We start from the raw sequence: 19,561 nt of genomic DNA on the forward strand, positions 1-19,561 counted from the left end.
AGTCACAGTGAGTACAACATCTCCTATGCACTTCCTTATAAACTCAATCACCGAATCAGCGTATATATCTATATTATTCTCTGAGGCTACCCGGAACATGTCCCAGTCCGCATGATCAAAACAATGTTGAAGGGTGGATTCCGATTGGTCAGACCAGCATTGAATGGTCCTTGTCACTGTTTGAGTTCCTGCCTATAGGAGGGGAGAAGCAAAATGGAGTCGTGGTCAGATTTGGAGGGCGGGGAAGGGCCTTGTATGCATCACGGAAGTAAGAGTAGGAGTGATCCAGTATTTTTCCAGCCAGGGTACTACAATCAATATGCTGATAGAATTTAGGTAGCCTTGTTTTCAAATTTGCTTTGTTAAAATCCCAGCTACAATAAATGCAGCCTCGGGATATATGGTTTCCAGTTTGCGGGCCGTCATGGTATCGGCTTGAGGGGAGATATACACAGCTGTGACAATAACCGACGAGAATTCTCTTGGGAGATCATACTGTTGGCATTTGATTGTAAGGAATTATATGTCAGGTGAACAGAAGGACTTGAGTTCCTGTATGTTGTTACAATTACACCATGAGTTAATCATGAAACATACACCCCCACCCTTCTTCTCCCCGGAAATGTTTATTCCTGTCGATGCGACGCACAAAGAATCCAGGTGGCTGTACCGACTCTGACAGCATTTCCCCAGAGAGCCATGTTTCCATGAAACAGAGTATGCTACAATCTCGGATGTCTCTTTGGAAAGCAACCCTTGCCCAAATTTCGTCTACCTTGTTAATTAGAGACTGGACATTAGCGAGTAAAATACTCAGAAACGGAGGGTGGTGTGCGCGCCTCCGAAGTCTGACCAGAAGACCGCTCTCCGTTTATCTCTTCTGCATCGACATTGTTTTGGGTCAGCCTCTAGAATCAGTTCGAATGCCTTGGGTGGTTCAAACAAAGGATCCGCTTCGGGAAAGTCATATTCCTGGTCGTAGTGCTGCTGCTGCATACATGATGTAATATGCCAGGGAGGTATGTATACTATAGCTAAGAAAGTAATACTAAGTGTATGTTGTTTAGTAAGCTATTGGTGGCCCATGTTCCTCAACATAATAATGTGGTATATTTCCCCATCTTAATGTCACCTACTGTTTTGACTTGGTGGTGCACATTTAGCCGATAAGCTGTTTCAGAGAAATGTAATCATTGAATATTGTAAGAGCTTTCATTGTCTGCTTATATGCCCCCTTTACTTATCATACAGTTCTGACTTTGGTGTACAGGGAGAACACTGTAAGAACGGCCCGTGTTCTGAATTCTGTCCCTGTACTTTTCAAAAGTGCTAAACAAATAGTTATATTGACTACGTCCGTCCTAGCTCGCTCATTAATGTCTTGATCCGCTTGTTGTCCCCTTATGCCATAGTCTGTACATCTTAATTGTCATTAGAAACCACATTTGTTTAAGCAAGTCAGGCAGTAAATGAGGCTGAATTAACTGTTGCGTTGCCAGACAAGATTCCGCTGATAGCCAGGTGTAGCAGTGGTAAGATGTTGGAACTGCTGTTGGGTCAGCTTCATGTAGGCCCTAAACGTTTGTGAGCACTGTTTGTCACTGTTATAGTGCAAGTAATGTATTGTTTAGTGTTGTGTTGTGTGGTGGCTTTGCTGGCATGCATCCCACATTTTTTATTTTGCCCCACCAAGATTTACATGTTAAAATCGAGACTGCAAAAACCCGCAGAAAGAATAATAATGTCTGTATTCAGCAGGAAAAAACAATCCCCAAATAGTTCACATTGATATCCATCCCTCCTTCATCGAACAATGATTTGGAGATGTTTGATGTGCATATTTTGGCAAGTGACGTCCCACCCCACCCTTCCCATCTGCAAAGTGTGCACAAGGACTGGGGCCAGCCAGAAATTGGGTGATTTCTATATGGTTTCATGGGAGAAAGAGAGGGAGACACTAGCAGGCATGATGCATGGCCCACCCCATTTTCTTAATTCCCCATTGTCTTGCCCAATAGAGAAATTCAGCTGGGTTTGCATTGGCTGTTGGGGTAAACACTCAAGCTGTGTCTCAAAAAGCACACTGTTCCCTATGTAATGCACTACTTTTGACCAGGGGCAATAGGGCTCTGGTCAAAAGTAGTGCACTTCATAGGGAATAGGGTGCCGTATGGGATTCAACCTAAGACTATAGACAGGGCTTATTAACTGGGTGGCTCAGTGAGTCATGTGTTTTGAGCGGCTGTTTTTGTTGCAGTCTCTAAACTGAGCCCCCCCCCATCACCGCTTGGGGAATTCTGTAATATTAAAAAACACAAAGCATAGTGCTGTTTTTCTACCATTGATGTGTCTCAATATCAAGGTATAATATGGCGATAATAAGTCTCCCGATGGTTCAGTCAAAATGTTCTGGTGATCTACCTGTGCTGAGACTATATAAAACATGAATCTACATTACAGAGAGTCATTTGCATGAGTCTGCAGTACACTTAATTAGCTGATTTGGGAAATCACTTGTAAGATCAATTTGAAAAACGTTTTAAAAACCCTCCATTCCATTTAACACTAACCAATATTTCATGATTGTGATTTAAGATGAAATACAGTTTTGATACAGTTGATGTCAGTTGATAAACATCGCCAATCTGAATCAAAGGGAAGCTGAGTGATGGAGAGGTCATTTTCAGAGTAAACAAAAATAAACCATAAGCACAAACTAAATTGTTTGTGGGAGATTATATTGACTGATAACAAGGAGGAAAATTCTAATTTGACAAATCAATACATGCAGCAGAGCATCAAGCCCTGTCTGATTTCTGTTAAACTAACCGAATGTACAAACACATAAATGGATGTTTTCATTTGTTTTCATATGAATGATTCAAAGCCCTCATCTATGTTATGTTGTGTGAAATTATTTGATTAACTGCACAAAACAGTGTGAATGTGTGCGTGTGAGTTTGCAGTTTTTTGTGTTAGAGCGTGCATGTATGTCTTAGAGAGCGAGCAGCTCCGCAGTACTACAATAGGAGATGGAGAGAGTTGAAAAGATGTTCAGCGGGCATTAGTGCCCTCTCATGCCCCCAGTATACCCTGCGTGTAACATACCTTGTGATTGGTCCATGTGTCCCAAGGTCTCGATCTGCTCCACCAGGTCGTTGGAGTTCCACTGACTCATCCCCAGGAGGATGGCACTCTTCCCCTCCAGCACATCTGCTGGGACACACAAACACACAGGGAGGAAGATTTACATTTGCATTTTAGTCATTTAGCAGACACTCTCATCCAGAGTATTTTAAAAGAGCATTAAGGGTTAGTGTCTTGGTCAAGGGCACATGGAAAGACTTTTCACCTAGTTGGCTCAACTAGGTGAACCAGCAACCTTTCGGATACTGACGCACCATTACATTATCTTTCGGTTAATGTCGACCTGCCATCCACCATTATATTATCATAGAACCCAATCACATAGAAACTAATCACATAGTTGATGCTGAGAACTGAACAGATTATTTGGTTGGTTAACAAAGAGCAGGAGGGGAAATCTAGACAGACACAGGAATAGACACAGGGACACATACACACAGGGTCAGCAGATATAATCTACACACAGGGACAGCAGATAAAATCTACTGGGACACATACACACAGGGACAGCAGATAGAATCTACTGGAACACATACACACAGGGACAGCAGATAGAATCTACTGCACACAGATACACAGAGAGCGGGGTTAGACGAACGGTTGCCACGAAAAAATCCATATTTGATTCTGTCAATACAGACATTTCCATACAGTTTATTTCTGTCCTTTGCTACATTTCCCCTAGTTTAGCCAAACCCAGACACAGCAGGTGTGGAAAGAGACTACACAGTGACACACGGCGTGTAACTACCAATCAGAGGATTAACAGACTCCCATTGGACGGTCATCAGAGCCAGTTGAAGCAACAGCGTGATGTGCTAATGATGAGCATGAGTCATGGTCAGAGTGGTTGTCTGCTGTGACGGTTGCTCTGGCCTGCTGCAGTCACAGTACCATGGTCAGAGTGGTTGTCTGCTGTGACGGTCACTCTGGGCTGCTGCAGTCACAGTACCATGGTCAGACTAGTTGTCTGCTGTGACGGTTGCTCTGGCCTGCTGCAGTCACAGTACCATGGTCAGAGTGGTTGTCTGCTGTGACGGTCACTCTGGGCTGCTGCAGTCACAGTACCATTGTCAGACTGGTTGTCTGCTGTGAGGGTCACTCTGGGCTGCTGCAGTCACAGTACCATGGTCAGAGTGGTTGTCTGCTGTGACGGTCGCTCTGGCCTGCTGCAGGTACAGTACCATGGTCAGACTGGTTGTCTGCTGTGACGGTTGCTCTGGCCTGCTGCAGTCACAGTACCATGGTCAGAGTGGTTGTCTGCTGTGACGGTCACTCTGGGCTGCTGCAGTCACAGTACCATTGTCAGACTGGTTGTCTGCTGTGATGGTCACTCTGGGCTGCTGCAGTCACAGTACCATGGTCAGACTGGTTGTCTGCTGTGATGGTCACACTGGGCTGCTGCAGTCATAGTACCATGGTCAGACTGGTTGTCTGCTGTGACGGTCGCTCTGGCCTGCTGCAGTCACAGTACCATGGTCAGATGGTAGTCCTTTATGGGCTGGCTCATAGAGACAGAGTGACACACCATGTCCAATACACTGTTCTCTCTCTCTCTCTTGCTCTCTCACACACACACTGTTACGGATACAGGTATCCTGTGTTCTTTTCTCAATTCAATTCAATTCAATTCAAGGGCTTTATTGGCATGGGAAACATGTGTTAACATTGCCAAAGCAAGTGAGGTAGACAACATACAAAGTGAATATATAAAGCGAAAAACAACAAAAATTAACAGTAAACATTACACATACAGAAGTTTCAAAACAGTAAAGACATTACAAATGTCATATTATATATATATACAGTGTTTTAACAATGTACAAATGGTTAAAGGACACAAGATAAAATAAATAAGCATAAACATGGGTTGTATTTACATTTACATTTACATTTAAGTCATTTAGCAGACGCTCTTATCCAGAGCGACTTACAAATTGGTGCATTCACCTGGTGTTTGTTCTTCACTGGTTGCCCTTTTCTCGTGGCAACAGGTCACAAATCTTGCTGCTGTGATGGCACACTGTGGAATTTCACCCAGTAGATATGGGAGTTTTTCAAAATTGGATTTGTTTTCGAATTCTTTGTGGATCTGTGTAATCTGAGGGAAATATGTCTCTCTAATATGGTCATACATTGGGCAGGAGGTTAGGAAGTGCAGCTCAGTTTCCACCTCATTTTGTGGACAGTGAGCACATAGCCTGTCTTCTCTTGAGAGCCATGTCTGCCTACGGCGGCCTCTCTCAATAGCAAGGCTATGCTCACGGAGTCTGTACATAGTCAAAGCTTTCCTTAATTTTGGGTCAGTCACATTGGTCAGGTATTCTGCCGCTGTGTACTCTCTGTGTAGGGCCAAATAGCATTCTAGTTTGCTCTGTTTTTTTGTTAATTCTTTCCAATGTGTTAAGTAATTATCTTTTTGTTTTCTCATGATTTGGTTGAGTCTAATTGTGCTGTTGTCCTGGGGCTCTGTAGGGTGTGTTTGTGTTTGTGAACAGAGCCCCAGGACCAGCTTGCTTAGGGGACTTCTCTCCTTCTCCCCTCACAGGTGAAAATCATCACTCCCCAATCAGTCACCAATCCAATCATCAATCAGAAGACACACCTCCTCCTGTTTCCTACCCTATCACAGTTCCTTTCCCTTGGTTTAAAAACCCTGTCAGTAGTTTGCTCAAGAGCTCAATCTCTCTGTAAATGCCATGTCTGTAGGTCTCTGTGTTTCACTCTCTCTTTGTGTATTAATCTCTCTTTTGTTTGAGCACCTCCATAGCACTTTGTCCTCACCTGTGAGTATTGTTTTTGGTTATGGTGTTTGTTTGATTGCTGGTGGGAAAAGGGGAAACCAAGACAAGTCGCCCATGGGCATACACTACCCGTAGGTAGACTTTGTTTTATACACTAGTTAGAGCTGGGCGGACCACCCACTGTATTTTTGGTTAGTTAGCTGTTGTAAAAGTAGGCTAGTCTAGCTTAGGGGTGTTTTGAATACTTTTTGTTTCTTTCCTTGGATCCAGCTCAGCCCCTTTTCCTGCTCTCCCCATTACCGTGTGTTTACAAATAAACCTTGAGTTTGAAGGTAGATTTCAGTTGTCGTAGTTATTTCATTCTCACTTTTACTTTGTCACTATTAGAATTTGCATGAGTTATGTTACGGGTCTCATTACCATCCCCACTAGACTGCCGGGCCAAAAGAGATTCGTAACACACACACTCACACATGCGTGGCATCTCAGTGTCTGTGAACTGTCCTGCCAGGCCTGTCCACTACGATCACACTGGGAGGCTTACTGGTCACTGTCTGTCTCTTCAGCCCTTTATCTTCTTTCTCTGTCAACACACACATGCAAATACACAAAAATGTGTAGATGCATTTCAAACAAATTTACATAGGTATGCAAATACTGTACATTAACATGTGTAGATGCATACACACACATTTCAGAATCCAGATCCCAACAACACCCTGCAGGAGTTGAGAAAGGCCCGAGTTAAGACAGGAAGAGTAATTTCCCAGAGAGCATTGCTGATGAGAGCAGTTTACAGCCACAACGGAAGAACACGACTGTGAGGTGAAAACATGTTTAAAGTAGAGAAGAACACAACAACTGAGGTGTGAAACATGTCTAAAGTAGAGAAGAACACAACGCCTGTGAGGTGTGAAACATGTCTAAAGTAGAGAGAACACAAGGCCTGTGAGGTGTGAAACATGTTTAAAGTAGAGAAGAACACAACGCCTGTGAGGTGTGAAACATGTTTAAAGTAGAGAACACAACGCCTGTGAGGTGTGAAACATGTTTAAAGTAGAGAGAACACAAGGCCGGTGAGGTGTGAAACATGTTTAAAGTAGAGAGAAGAACACAAGGCCTGTGAGGTGTGAAACATGTTTAAAGTAGAGAGAAGACCACAACGCCTGTGAGGTGTGAAACATGTTTAAAGTAGAGAGAACACAAGGCCTGTGAGGTGTGAAACATGTTTAAAGTAGAGAAGAACACAACGCCTGTGAGGTGTGAAACATGTTTAGAGTAGAGAAGAACACAAGGCCTGTGAGGTGTGAAACATGTTTAAAGTAGAGAAGAACACAACGCCTGTGAGGTGTGAAACATGTTTAAAGTAGAGAAGAACACAACGCCTGTGAGGTGTGAAACATGTTTAAAGTAGAGAGAAAAACACAACGCCTGTGAGGTGTGAAACCTGTTTAAAGTAGAGAAGAACACAACACCTGTGAGGTGTGAAACATGTTTAAAGTAGAGAACACAACGCCTGTGAGGTGTGAAACATGTTTAAAGTAGAGAAGAACACAACAACTGTGAGGTGTGAAACATGTTTAAAGTAGAGAAGACCACAACGCCTGTGAGGTGTGAAACATGTTTAAAGTAGAGAAGAACACAACGCCTGTGAGGTGTGAAACATGTTTAAAGTAGAGAGAACACAACAACTGTGAGGTGTGAAACATGTTTAAAGTAGAGAAGACCACAACGCCTGTGAGGTGTGAAACATGTTTAAAGTAGAGAAGAACACAACGCCTGTGAGGTGTGAAACATGTTTAAAGTAGAGAGAAGAACACAATGACTGTGAGGTGTGAAACATGTTTAAAGTGGAGAGAAGAACACAACGCCTGTGAGGTGTGAAACATGTTTAAAGTAGAGAAGAACACAACAACTGTGAGGTGTGAAACATGTTTAAAGTAGAGAAGACCACAACGCCTGTGAGGTGTGAAACATGTTTAAAGTAGAGAAGAACACAACGCCTGTGAGGTGTGAAACATGTTTAAAGTAGAGAGAAGAACACAACGCCTGTGAGGTGTGAAACATGTTTAAAGTAGAGAAGAATACAACGCCTGTGAGGTGTGAAACATGTTTAAAGTAGAGAAGAACACGACTGTGAGGTGTAAAACATGTTTAAAGTAGAGAAGAACACAACGCCTGTGAGGTGTGAAACATGTTTAAAGTAGAGAAGAACACAACGCCTGTGAGGTGTGAAACATGTTTAAAGTAGAGAGAAGAACACAACGACTGTGAGGTGTGAAACATGTTTAAAGTAGAGAAGAATACAACGCCTGTGAGGTGTGAAACATGTTTAAAGTAGAGAAGAACACGACTGTGAGGTGTAAAACATGTTTAAAGTAGAGAAAAACACAACGACTGTGAGGTGTAAAACATGTTTAAAGTAGAGAAGAACACAACGCCTGTGAGGTGTGAAACATGTTTAAAGTAGAGAGAAGAACACAACGCCTGTGAGGTGTGAAACATGTTTAAAGTAGAGAGAAGAACACAACACCTGTGAGGTGTGAAACATGTTTAAAGTAGAGAAGAACACAACGCCTGTGAGGTGTGAAACATGTTTAAAGTAGAGAAGAACACAACAACTGTGAGGTGTGAAACATGTTTAAAGTAGAGAAGACCACAACGCCTGTGAGGTGTGAAACATGTTTAAAGTAGAGAAGAACACAACGCCTGTGAGGTGTGAAACATGTTTAAAGTAGAGAAGAACACAACGCCTGTGAGGTGTGAAACATGTTTAAAGTAGAGAGAAGAACACAACGACTGTGAGGTGTGAAACATGTTTAAAGTAGAGAAGAATACAACGCCTGTGAGGTGTGAAACATGTTTAAAGTAGAGAAGAACACGACTGTGAGGTGTAAAACATGTTTAAAGTAGAGAAGAACACAACGACTGTGAGGTGTGAAACATGTTTAAAGTAGAGAAGAACACAACGACTGTGAGGTGTGAAACATGTTTAAAGTAGAGAAGAACACAACGACTGTGAGGTGTAAAACATGTTTAAAGTAGAGAAGAACACAATGACTGTGAGGTGTAAAACATGTTTAAAGTAGAGAGAAGAACACAACGCCTGTGAGGTGTGAAACATGTTTAAAGTAGAGAGAAGAACACAACGCCTGTGAGGTGTGAAACATGTTTAAAGTAGAGAGAAGAACACAACGCCTGTGAGGTGTGAAACATGTTTAAAGTAGAGAAGAACACAACGACTGTGAGGTGTGAAACATGTTTAAAGTAGAGAGAAGAACACAACGCCTGTGAGGTGTGAAACATGTTTAAAGTAGAGAGAAGAGGGCCTCCCGGGTGCGCGCTAACCAAGGTTGCCAGGTGCACGGTGTACCCTCCGACACATTGGTGCGGCTGGCTTCCGGGTTGGATGTGCGCTGTGTTAAGAAGCAGTACGGCTGGTTGGGTTGTGTATCGGAGGACGCATGACTTTCAACCTTCGTCTCTCCCGAGCCCGTACGGGAGTTGTAGCAATGAGACAAGATAGTAGCTACTACAACAATTGGATACCACGAAAAAGGGGTAAATTCAACAACAACAAAAATAAGTAGAGAGAACACAACAGAAAGCCCGGTGCTCCGAGCAGAGGAAAGTAGATTTCAGCTATGCAAACAGATCAAATATACAAGCAGCCAGAACCAGATAACACAGACTAAATAAAAGCCTCCACTGCCCTAGCCCAGCACCAAGAGGACCAGATAACACAGACTAAATAAAAGCCTCCACTGCCCTAGCCCAGCACCAGGAGGACCAGATAACAGACTAAATAAAAGCCTCCACTGCCCTAGCCCAGCACCAGGAGGACCAGATAACAGACTAAATAAAAGCCTCCACTGCCCTAGCCCAGCACCAAGAGGACCAGATAACAGACTAAATAAAAGCCAACACTGCCCTAGCCCAGCACCAAGAGGACCAGATAACACAGACTAAATAAAAGCCTCCACTGCCCTAGCCCAGCACCAAGAGGACCAGATAACACAGACTAAATAAAAGCCTCCACTGCCCTAGCCCAGCACCAAGAGGACCAGATAACACAGGCTAAATAAAAGCCTCCACTGCCCTAGCCCAGCACCAAGAGGACCAGATAACACAGACTAAATAAAAGCCTCCACTGCCCTAGCCCAGCACCAAGAGGACCAGATAACAGACTAAATAAAAGCCTCCACTGCCCAGCGACAAGAGGACCAGATAACAGACTAAATAAAAGCCTCCACTGCCCTAGCCCAGCACCAAGAGGATCAGATAACACAGACTAAATAAAAGCCTCCACTGCCCTAGCCCAGCACCAAGAGGACCAGATAACACAGACTAAATAAAAGCCTCCACTGCCTTAGCCCAGCACCAAGAGGACCAGATAACACCGACAAAATTAAAGCCTCCACTGCCCTAGCCCAGCACCAAGAGGACCAGATAACACAGACTAAATAAAAGCCTCCACTGCCCTAGCCCAGCACCAAGAGGACCAGATAACAGACTAAATAAAAGCCTCCACTGCCTTAGCCCAGCACCAAGAGGACCAGATAACACAGACTAAATAAAAGCCTCCACTGCCTTAGCCCAGCACCAAGAGGACCAGATAAAACAGAATAAATAAAAGCCTCCACTGCCCTAGCCCAGCACCAGGAGGACCAGATAACACAGACTAAATAAAAGCCTCCACTGCCCTAGCCCAGCACCAAGAGGACCAGATAACACAGACTAAATAAAAGCCTCCACTGCCCTAGCCCAGCACCAAGAGGACCAGATAACACAGACTAAATAAAAGCCTCCACTGCCCTAGCCCAGCACCAAGAGGACCAGATAACACAGACTAAATAAAAGCCTCCACTGCCCAGCACCAAGAGGACCAGATACCACAGACTAAATAAAAGCCTCCACTGGCCAGCACCAAGAGGACCAGATAACACAGGCTAAATAAAAGCCTCCACTGCCCTAGCCCAGCACCAAGAGGACCAGATAACACAGACTAAATAAAAGCCTCCACTGCCCTAGCCCAGCACCAAGAGGACCAGATAACACAGACTAAATAAAAGCCTCCACTGCCCTAGCCCAGCACCAAGAGGACCAGATAACAGACTAAATAAAAGCCTCCACTGCCCAGCACCAAGAGGACCAGATAACAGACTAAATAAAAGCCTCCACTGCCCTAGCCCAGCACCAAGAGGACCAGATAACACAGACTAAATAAAAGCCTCCACTGCCTTAGCCCAGCACCAAGAGGACCAGATAACACAGACGAAATAAAAGCCTCCACTGCCCTAGCCCAGCACCAAGAGGACCAGATAACACAGACTAAATAAAAGCCTCCACTGCCCTAGCCCACCACCAAGAGGACCAGATAACAGACTAAATAAAAGCCTCCACTGCCCAGCACCAAGAGGACCTGATAACAGACTAAATAAAAGCCTCCACTGCCCTAGCCCAGCACCAAGAGGACCAGATAACACAGACTAAATAGAAGCCTCCACTGCCCTAGCCCAGCACCAAGAGGACCAGATAACACAGAATAAATAAAAGCCTCCACTGCCCTAGCCCAGCACCAAGAGGACCAGATAACACAGACTAAATAAAAGCCTCCACTGCCCTAGCCCAGCACCAAGAGGACCAGATAACACAGACTAAATAAAAGCCTCCACTGCCCTAGCCCAGCACCAAGAGGACCAGATAACACAGACTAAATAAAAGCCTCCACTGCCCAGCACCAAGAGGACCAGATGACACAGACTAAAAAAAGCCTCCACTGCCCTAGCCCAGCACCAAGAGGGCCAGATAACACAGACTAAATAAAAGCCTCCACTGCCCAGCACCAGGAGGACCAGATAACACAGACTAAATAAAATCCTCCACTGCCCTAGCCCAGCACCACAAGGACCAGATAAAAGACTAAATAAAAGCCTCCACTGCCCTAGCCCAGCACCAAGAGGACCAGATAACACAGACTAAATAAAAGCCTCCACTGCCCTAGCCCAGCACCAAGAGGACCAGATAACACAGACTAAAAAAAGCCTCCACTGCCCTAGCCCAGCACCAAGAGGACCAGATAACACAGACTAAATAAAATCCTCCGCTGCCCTAGCCCAGCACCAAGAGGACCAGATAACACAGACTAAATAAAAGCCTCCACTGCCCTAGCCCAGCACCAGGAGGACCAGATAACACAGACTAAATAAAAGCCTCCACTGCCTTAGCCCAGCACCAAGAGGACCAGATAACACAGACTAAATAAAAGCCTCCACTGCCCTAGCCCAGCACCAAGAGGACCAGATAACACAGACTAAATAAAAGCCTCCACTGCCCTAGCCCAGCACCAAGAGGACCAGATAACACAGACTAAATAAAAGCCTCCACTGCCCTAGCCCAGCATCAAGAGGACCAGATAACACAGGCTAAATAAAAGCCTCCACTGCCCTAGCCCAGCACCAAGAGGACCAGATAACACAGACTAAATAAAAGCCTCCACTGCCCTAGCCCAGCACCAAGAGGACCAGATAACACAGACTAAATAAAAGCCTCCACTGCCCAGCACCAAGAGGACCAGATAACAGACTAAATAAAAGCCTCCACTGCCCTAGCCCAGCACCAAGAGGACCAGATAACAGACTAAATAAAAGCCTCCACTGCCCTAGCCCAGCACCAAGAGGACCAGATAACACAGACTAAATAAAAGCCTCCACTGCCTTAGCCCAGCACCAAGAGGACCAGATAACACAGACGAAATAAAAGCCTCCACTGCCCTAGCCCAGCACCAAGAGGACCAGATAACACAGACTAAATAAAAGCCTCCACTGCCCTAGCCCACCACCAAGAGGACCAGATAACAGACTAAATAAAAGCCTCCACTGCCCAGCACCAAGAGGACCTGATAACAGACTAAATAAAAGCCTCCACTGCCCTAGCCCAGCACCAAGAGGACCAGATAACACAGACTAAATAGAAGCCTCCACTGCCCTAGCCCAGCACCAAGAGGACCAGATAACACAGAATAAATAAAAGCCTCCACTGCCCTAGCCCAGCACCAAGAGGACCAGATAACACAGACTAAATAAAAGCCTCCACTGCCCTAGCCCAGCACCAAGAGGACCAGATAACACAGACTAAATAAAAGCCTCCACTGCCCTAGCCCAGCACCAAGAGGACCAGATAACACAGACTAAATAAAAGCCTCCACTGCCCAGCACCAAGAGGACCAGATGACACAGACTAAAAAAAGCCTCCACTGCCCTAGCCCAGCACCAAGAGGGCCAGATAACACAGACTAAATAAAAGCCTCCACTGCCCAGCACCAGGAGGACCAGATAACACAGACTAAATAAAATCCTCCACTGCCCTAGCCCAGCACCACAAGGACCAGATAACAGACTAAATAAAAGCCTCCACTGCCCTAGCCCAGCACCAAGAGGACCAGATAACACAGACTAAATAAAAGCCTCCACTGCCCTAGCCCAGCACCAAGAGGACCAGATAACACAGACTAAAAAAAGCCTCCACTGCCCTAGCCCAGCACCAAGAGGACCAGATAACACAGACTAAATAAAATCCTCCGCTGCCCTAGCCCAGCACCAAGAGGACCAGATAACACAGACTAAATAAAAGCCTCCACTGCCCTAGCCCAGCACCAGGAGGACCAGATAACACAGACTAAATAAAAGCCTCCACTGCCTTAGCCCAGCACCAAGAGGACCAGATAACACAGACTAAATAAAAGCCTCCACTGCCCTAGCCCAGCACCAAGAGGACCAGATAACACAGACTAAATAAAAGCCTCCACTGCCCTAGCCCAGCACCAAGAGGACCAGATAACACAGACTAAATAAAAGCCTCCACTGCCCTAGCCCAGCATCAAGAGGACCAGATAACACAGGCTAAATAAAAGCCTCCACTGCCCTAGCCCAGCACCAAGAGGACCAGATAACACAGACTAAATAAAAGCCTCCACTGCCCTAGACCAGCACCAAGAGGACCAGATAACACAGACTAAATAAAAGCCTCCACTGCCCTAGCCTAGCACCAAGAGGACCAGATAACAGACTAAATAAAAGCCTCCACTGCCCAGCACCAAGAGGACCAGATAACAGACTAAATAAAAGCCTCCACTGCCCTAGCCCAGCACCAAGAGGATCAGATAACACAGACTAAATAGAAGCCTCCACTGCCCTAGCCCAGCACCAAGAGGACCAGATAACACAGACTAAATAAAAGCCTCCACTGCCTTAGCCCAGCACCAAGAGGACCAGATAACACTGACGAAATAAAAGCCTCCACTGCCCTAGCCCAGCACCAAGAGGACCAGATAACACAGACTAAATAAAAGCCTCCACTGCCCTAGCCCAGCACCAAGAGGACCAGATAACACAGACTAAATAAAAGCCTCCACTGCCTTAGCCCAGCACCAAGAGGACCAGATAACACAGACGAAATAAAAGCCTCCACTGCTCTAGCCCAGCACCAAGAGGACCAGATAACAGACTAAATAAAAGCCTCCACTGCCTTAGCCCAGCACCAAGAGGACCAGATAAAACAGACTAAATAAAAGCCTCCACTGCCCTAGCCCAGCACCAGGAGGACCAGATAACACAGACTAAATAAAAGCCTCCACTGCCCTAGCCCAGCACCAAGAGGACCAGATAACACAGACTAAATAAAAGCCTCCACTGCCCTAGCCCAGCACCAAGAGGACCAGATAACACAGACTAAATAAAAGCCTCCACTGCCCTAGCCCAGCACCAAGAGGACCAGATAACACAGACTAAATAAAAGCCTCCACTGCCCAGCACCAAGAGGACCAGATAACACAGACTAAATAAAAGCCTCCACTGGCCAGCACCAAGAGGACCAGATAACACAGACTAAATCAAAGCCTCCACTGCCCTAGCCCAGCACCAGGAGGACCAGATAACACAGACTAAATAAAAGCCTCCACTGCCCTAGCCCAGCACCAAGAGGACCAGATAACACAGACTAAATAAAAGCCTCCACTGCCCTAGCCCAGCACCAAGATGACCAGATAACACAGACTAAAAAAAAGCCTCCACTGCCCTAGCCCAGCACCAAGAGGACCAGATAACACAGACTAAATAAAAGCCTCCACTGCCCAGCACCAGGAGGACCAGATAACACAGACTAAATAAAATCCTCCACTGCCCTAGCCCAGCACCACAAGGACCAGATAACACAGTCTAAATAAAAGCCTCCACTGCCCTAGCCCAGCACCAAGAGGACCAGATAACACAGACTAAATAAAAGCCTCCACTGCCCTAGCCCAGCACCAAGAGGACCAGATAACACAGACTAAAAAAAAGCCTCCACTTCCCTAGCCCAGCACCAAGAGGACCAGATAACACAGACTAAATAAAAGCCTCCACTGCCCAGCACCAGGAGGACCAGATAACACAGACTAAATAAAATCCTCCACTGCCCTAGCCCAGCACCACGAGGACCAGATAACACAGACTAAATAAAAGCCTCCACTGCCCTAGCCCAGCACCAAGAGGACCAGATAACACAGACTAAATAAAAGCCTCCACTGCCCTAGCCCAGCACCAAGAGGACCAGATAACACAGACTAAATAAAAGCCTCCACTGCCCAGCACCAGGAGGACCAGATAACACAGACTAAATAAAAGCCTCCACTGCCCTAGCCCAGCACCAAGAGGACCAGATAACACAGACTAAATAAAAGCCTCCACTGCCCTAGCCCAGCACCAAGAGGACCAGATAACACAGACTAAAAAAAAGCCTCCACTGCCCTAGCCCAGCACCAAGAGGACCAGATAACACAGACTAAATAAAAGCCTCCACTGCCCAGCACCAGGAGGACCAGATAACACAGACTAAATAAAATCCTCCACTGCCCTAGCCCAGCACCACGAGGACCAGATAACACAGACTAAATAAAAGCCTCCACTGCCCTAGCCCAGCACCAAGAGGACCAGATAACACAGACTAAATAAAAGCCTCCACTGCCCTAGCCCAGCACCAGGAGGACCAGATAACACAGACTAAATAAAAGCCTCCACTGCCTTAGCCCAGCACCAAGAGGACCAGATAACACAGACTAAATAAAAGCCTCCACTGCCCTAGCCCAGCACCAAGAGGACCAGATAACACAGACAAAATAAAAGCCTCCACTGCCTTAGCCCAGCACCAAGAGGACCAGATAACACAGACTAAATAAAAGCCTCCACTGCCCTAGCCCTGCACCAAGAGGACCAGATAACACAGACTAAATAAAAGCCTCCACTGCCCTAGCCCAGCACCAAGAGGACCAGATAACACAGACTAAATAAAAGCCTCCACTGCCTTAGCCCAGCACCAAGAGGACCAGATAACACAGACTAAATAAAAGCCTCCACTGCCCTAGCCCAGCACCAAGAGGACCAGATAACACAGACTAAATAAAAGCCTCCACTGCCCTAGCCCAGCACCAAGAGGACCAGATAACACAGACTAAATAAAAGCCTCCACTGCCCAGCACCAAGAGGACCAGATAACACAGACTAAATAAAAGCCTCCACTGCCCAGCACCAAGAGGACCAGATAACACAGACTAAATAAAAGCCTCCACTGCCCTAGCCCAGCACCAAGAGGACCAGATAACACAGACTAAATAAAAGCCTCCACTGCCCTAGCCCAGCACCAAGAGGACCAGATAACACAGATGAAATAAAAGCCTCCACTGCCCTAGCCCAGCACCAGGAGGACCAGATAACAGACTAAATAAAAGCCTCCACTGCCCTAGCCCAGCACCAGGAGGACCAGATAACACAGACTAAATAAAAGCCTCCACTGCCCAGCACCAAGAGGACCAGAAGGAAAGCATAAAGCAACATCTGATTCAGAGAAGGAATGAATGAAGCATGAGACTATACTATGAGAAAGAAGAGAGTGGGAGGGATGCAGGAATGTCCTTCAACCACACCGCACAGAGAGTTAGGGAGAGAAGAAAATGAAAACATTGATTGTGTAGAGCAGGAGGTATGTAGTCAGAACGGATATAAACTCTGGATGACAATGATCACTATGTCAACAACATCCTCCTAACATCATCCCCATAGCTTCCGTGTAGCGCAGCGGTCTAAGGCACTACATCTCATTGCTAGAGGCGTCACTACTACACTACAGACACCCTGGTTCGAATCCAAGCTGTATCACAACCGGCCGCGATTGGGAGACCCATATAGCAGCTCACATTTGGCCTACAATTGGCCCTGTAAGGGGGATGGGTTATCTTGGCATAGAATGGGTCAAGAGACAACAAACAATAACATAGAAAACCAGTGGCATGGTGTCTGTTGGCTGTGTTTCAATTTCAAGTAAACTATCGAAATATAGAGAGTCGCACACTCCATATATAAACTCCCAGTCATTTATTGGGTAAATCACCAACGTTTCTGCATCACTGTGCCTTCTTCAAAACGTTGGTAAATACCAAATAAATGACTGGGAGTTTATATATAGAGTGTGCGACTCTCTTTATTTTGACAGTTTACTTGAAATTTAAACACAGCCAACAGACACCATGCCACTGGTTTAATTGTTTGTTATCTCTTGACCCGTGCTATGGTCAAGAGTAGAGGTCGATCGATTAATCGGAATGACCGATTAATTAGGGCCGATTTCAAGTTTTGCCGATTTTTTAAACATTTTTTTTACACCTTTATTTAATCTTTATTTAACGAGGCAAGTCAGTTAAGAACACATTATTTTCAATGATGGCCTAGGAACGGTGGGTTAACTGCCTCGTTCAGGGGCAGAACGACGGATTTTCACCTTGTCAGCTCGGGGGATCCAATCTTGCAACTTTACAGTTAACTAGTCCTTGTGCACTCCACTCCTGTTACGCTAGTTAGTGCGCGCTAATAGCATTTCAAACATCACTTGCTCTGAGCCTGTGGTTGTTTCCCTTGCTCTGCATGGGTAACGCTGCTTTGAGGGTGGCTGTTGTCGATGTGTTCCTGGTTCGAGCCCAGGTAGGGGCGAGGAGAAGGACGGAAGCTACAACCTAAAACTTCTTACCTGGGAATATTGAAGACTCATGTTAAAAGGAACCACCAGCTTTCATATGTTCTCATGTTCTGAGCAAGGAACTTAAACGTTAGCTTTTTTAAATGGCACTTTTACTTTCCCCTCCAACACTTTGTTTTTGCATTATTTAAACGAAATTGAACATGTTTCATTATTTATTTGAGGCTATTGATGTATTATATTAAGTTAAAATAAGTGTTCATTCAGTATTGTTGTAATTGTCATTATTACAAAAAAAATTGTATTTTTAAATCGTCTGATTAATCGGTATCGGCTTTTCTGGTCCTCCAATAATCGGTATCGGCGCTGAAAAAATCATAATCGGTCGACCTCTAGTCAAGAGACTGTTAGTCAGCGTTTCCCCTTTGCCAAGATAACCCATCCACCTGGAATGGAGAGCACTCACTCAGAATGATGGGAGATTTTCATAGCTTGTGAAATATACAGAGTCATTGGTAAAAGGAGGTGGGGGTTGTATGGAGATTTAAGTTGTCTGGTGTGCATCTCTCTATCGATCAGAGCGAAGTCTATTACTCCAATCCATCTTCATAAAGCTGAGAGCCAAGCACAGAGCCTTGGTTGATTCCTTTAGATACATTAAAGGGATGAGGTGAGACCTAGTGAGTATGAACAGCACGTTAAGTCAAAACAGTGCCAGACACAGCCACGCTGAGGCAAAGCATTACCTGGGAGAATCCACATTCTATTGAAGGTATATCAAATGAGACAGCCCCATAATAATGTATGTATATTATAGGACAAGTTCATTTACACTATCTTGATTTGACATACTCCAACACACTGTTATTTTTCAAATTCAAATTCAAGTCTGCATTATCATATGAAAAGTGAATGGAATGAGCATTAGTCAACGCTGTGCTTCAGTGAGAATACTCAATAAACGTAGACTAAAACTGATTCATACATCATGAATAATATAAGTATATTAACTTTAATTTGTTTGGTTTCATCAGGGGTCCAAGTCTTCTCAGATAGTTGTAAATCTTGCAAAGCAGATACCGAGCCAACTGAAAAATATATCGCTCTTGCGAAACACATTGGGGAATCTACATCTTCCATTCTCATTCCAATCTTCTCTCAGTAGAGCAGCCTCGCCTGAGACCACTGTGGCAGAGACATTGTTCTATGTCAGATGTCTCCATCCGAGGAACGAGCGTCATGTAAGAGTGGTGCCACCTGATTACAAAACAACGGTGGCAGAGATTTGGGATGCACTGTAGGCATATTTTAGACAAGGGGTATTCAACTCTTACCCCAGGAGGTCTGAAGCATGCTGGGTTCATGTTCTACATGATAATTCATTACACACACCTGGTGTCCCAGGTCTAAATCAGTCCCTGATTAGAGAGGAACGATGAGGTCCAGGCTTTAAACCATTATAATCAGACACAATTGGACCTCCTCATTCAGTCTGAAACCTCTAGATCTGAGATAGGTTTGTTATACAAACAGAGTATGATTGTTTCAGTTTTCTATCATGAATATTCCTACAGAACCTTGGGGGAGCCCACTTGCGTTAATTTACCACTGGGTAGAATGGAAAGAATGATATGAAAGCCAGATGAACACATAGCCTCTAAGGAGCA

At 45.1% G+C, this 19,561-nt stretch overlaps 1 protein-coding gene across 3 annotated transcripts in view; it reads right to left on the reverse strand.

The window, feature by feature from the left end:
* LOC123992732 (membrane-associated phosphatidylinositol transfer protein 3-like) overlaps window positions 1–19,561 on the reverse strand; it is a 149,776-nt gene that overhangs the window by 100,551 nt on the left and 29,664 nt on the right. The window contains exons 2-3 of one of the 3 annotated variants that reach the window (XM_046294196.1): window positions 6,363–6,474; window positions 3,109–3,216 (exon numbers count right to left, since the gene is read on the reverse strand). In XM_046294196.1, coding sequence (XP_046150152.1) covers window positions 3,109–3,216; window positions 6,363–6,375 — 121 coding nt within the window. In that variant the 5' untranslated portion in view covers window positions 6,376–6,474. The remainder of the gene's footprint in view (window positions 1–3,108; window positions 3,217–6,362; window positions 6,475–19,561) is intronic. The other 2 variants (XM_046294195.1, XM_046294194.1) reach the window with 2 other exon arrangements.

The sequence above is a fragment of the Oncorhynchus gorbuscha genome, linkage group LG13 (genome assembly GCF_021184085.1).
Source record: "Oncorhynchus gorbuscha isolate QuinsamMale2020 ecotype Even-year linkage group LG13, OgorEven_v1.0, whole genome shotgun sequence".
Lineage (NCBI taxonomy): Eukaryota > Metazoa > Chordata > Actinopteri > Salmoniformes > Salmonidae > Oncorhynchus > Oncorhynchus gorbuscha.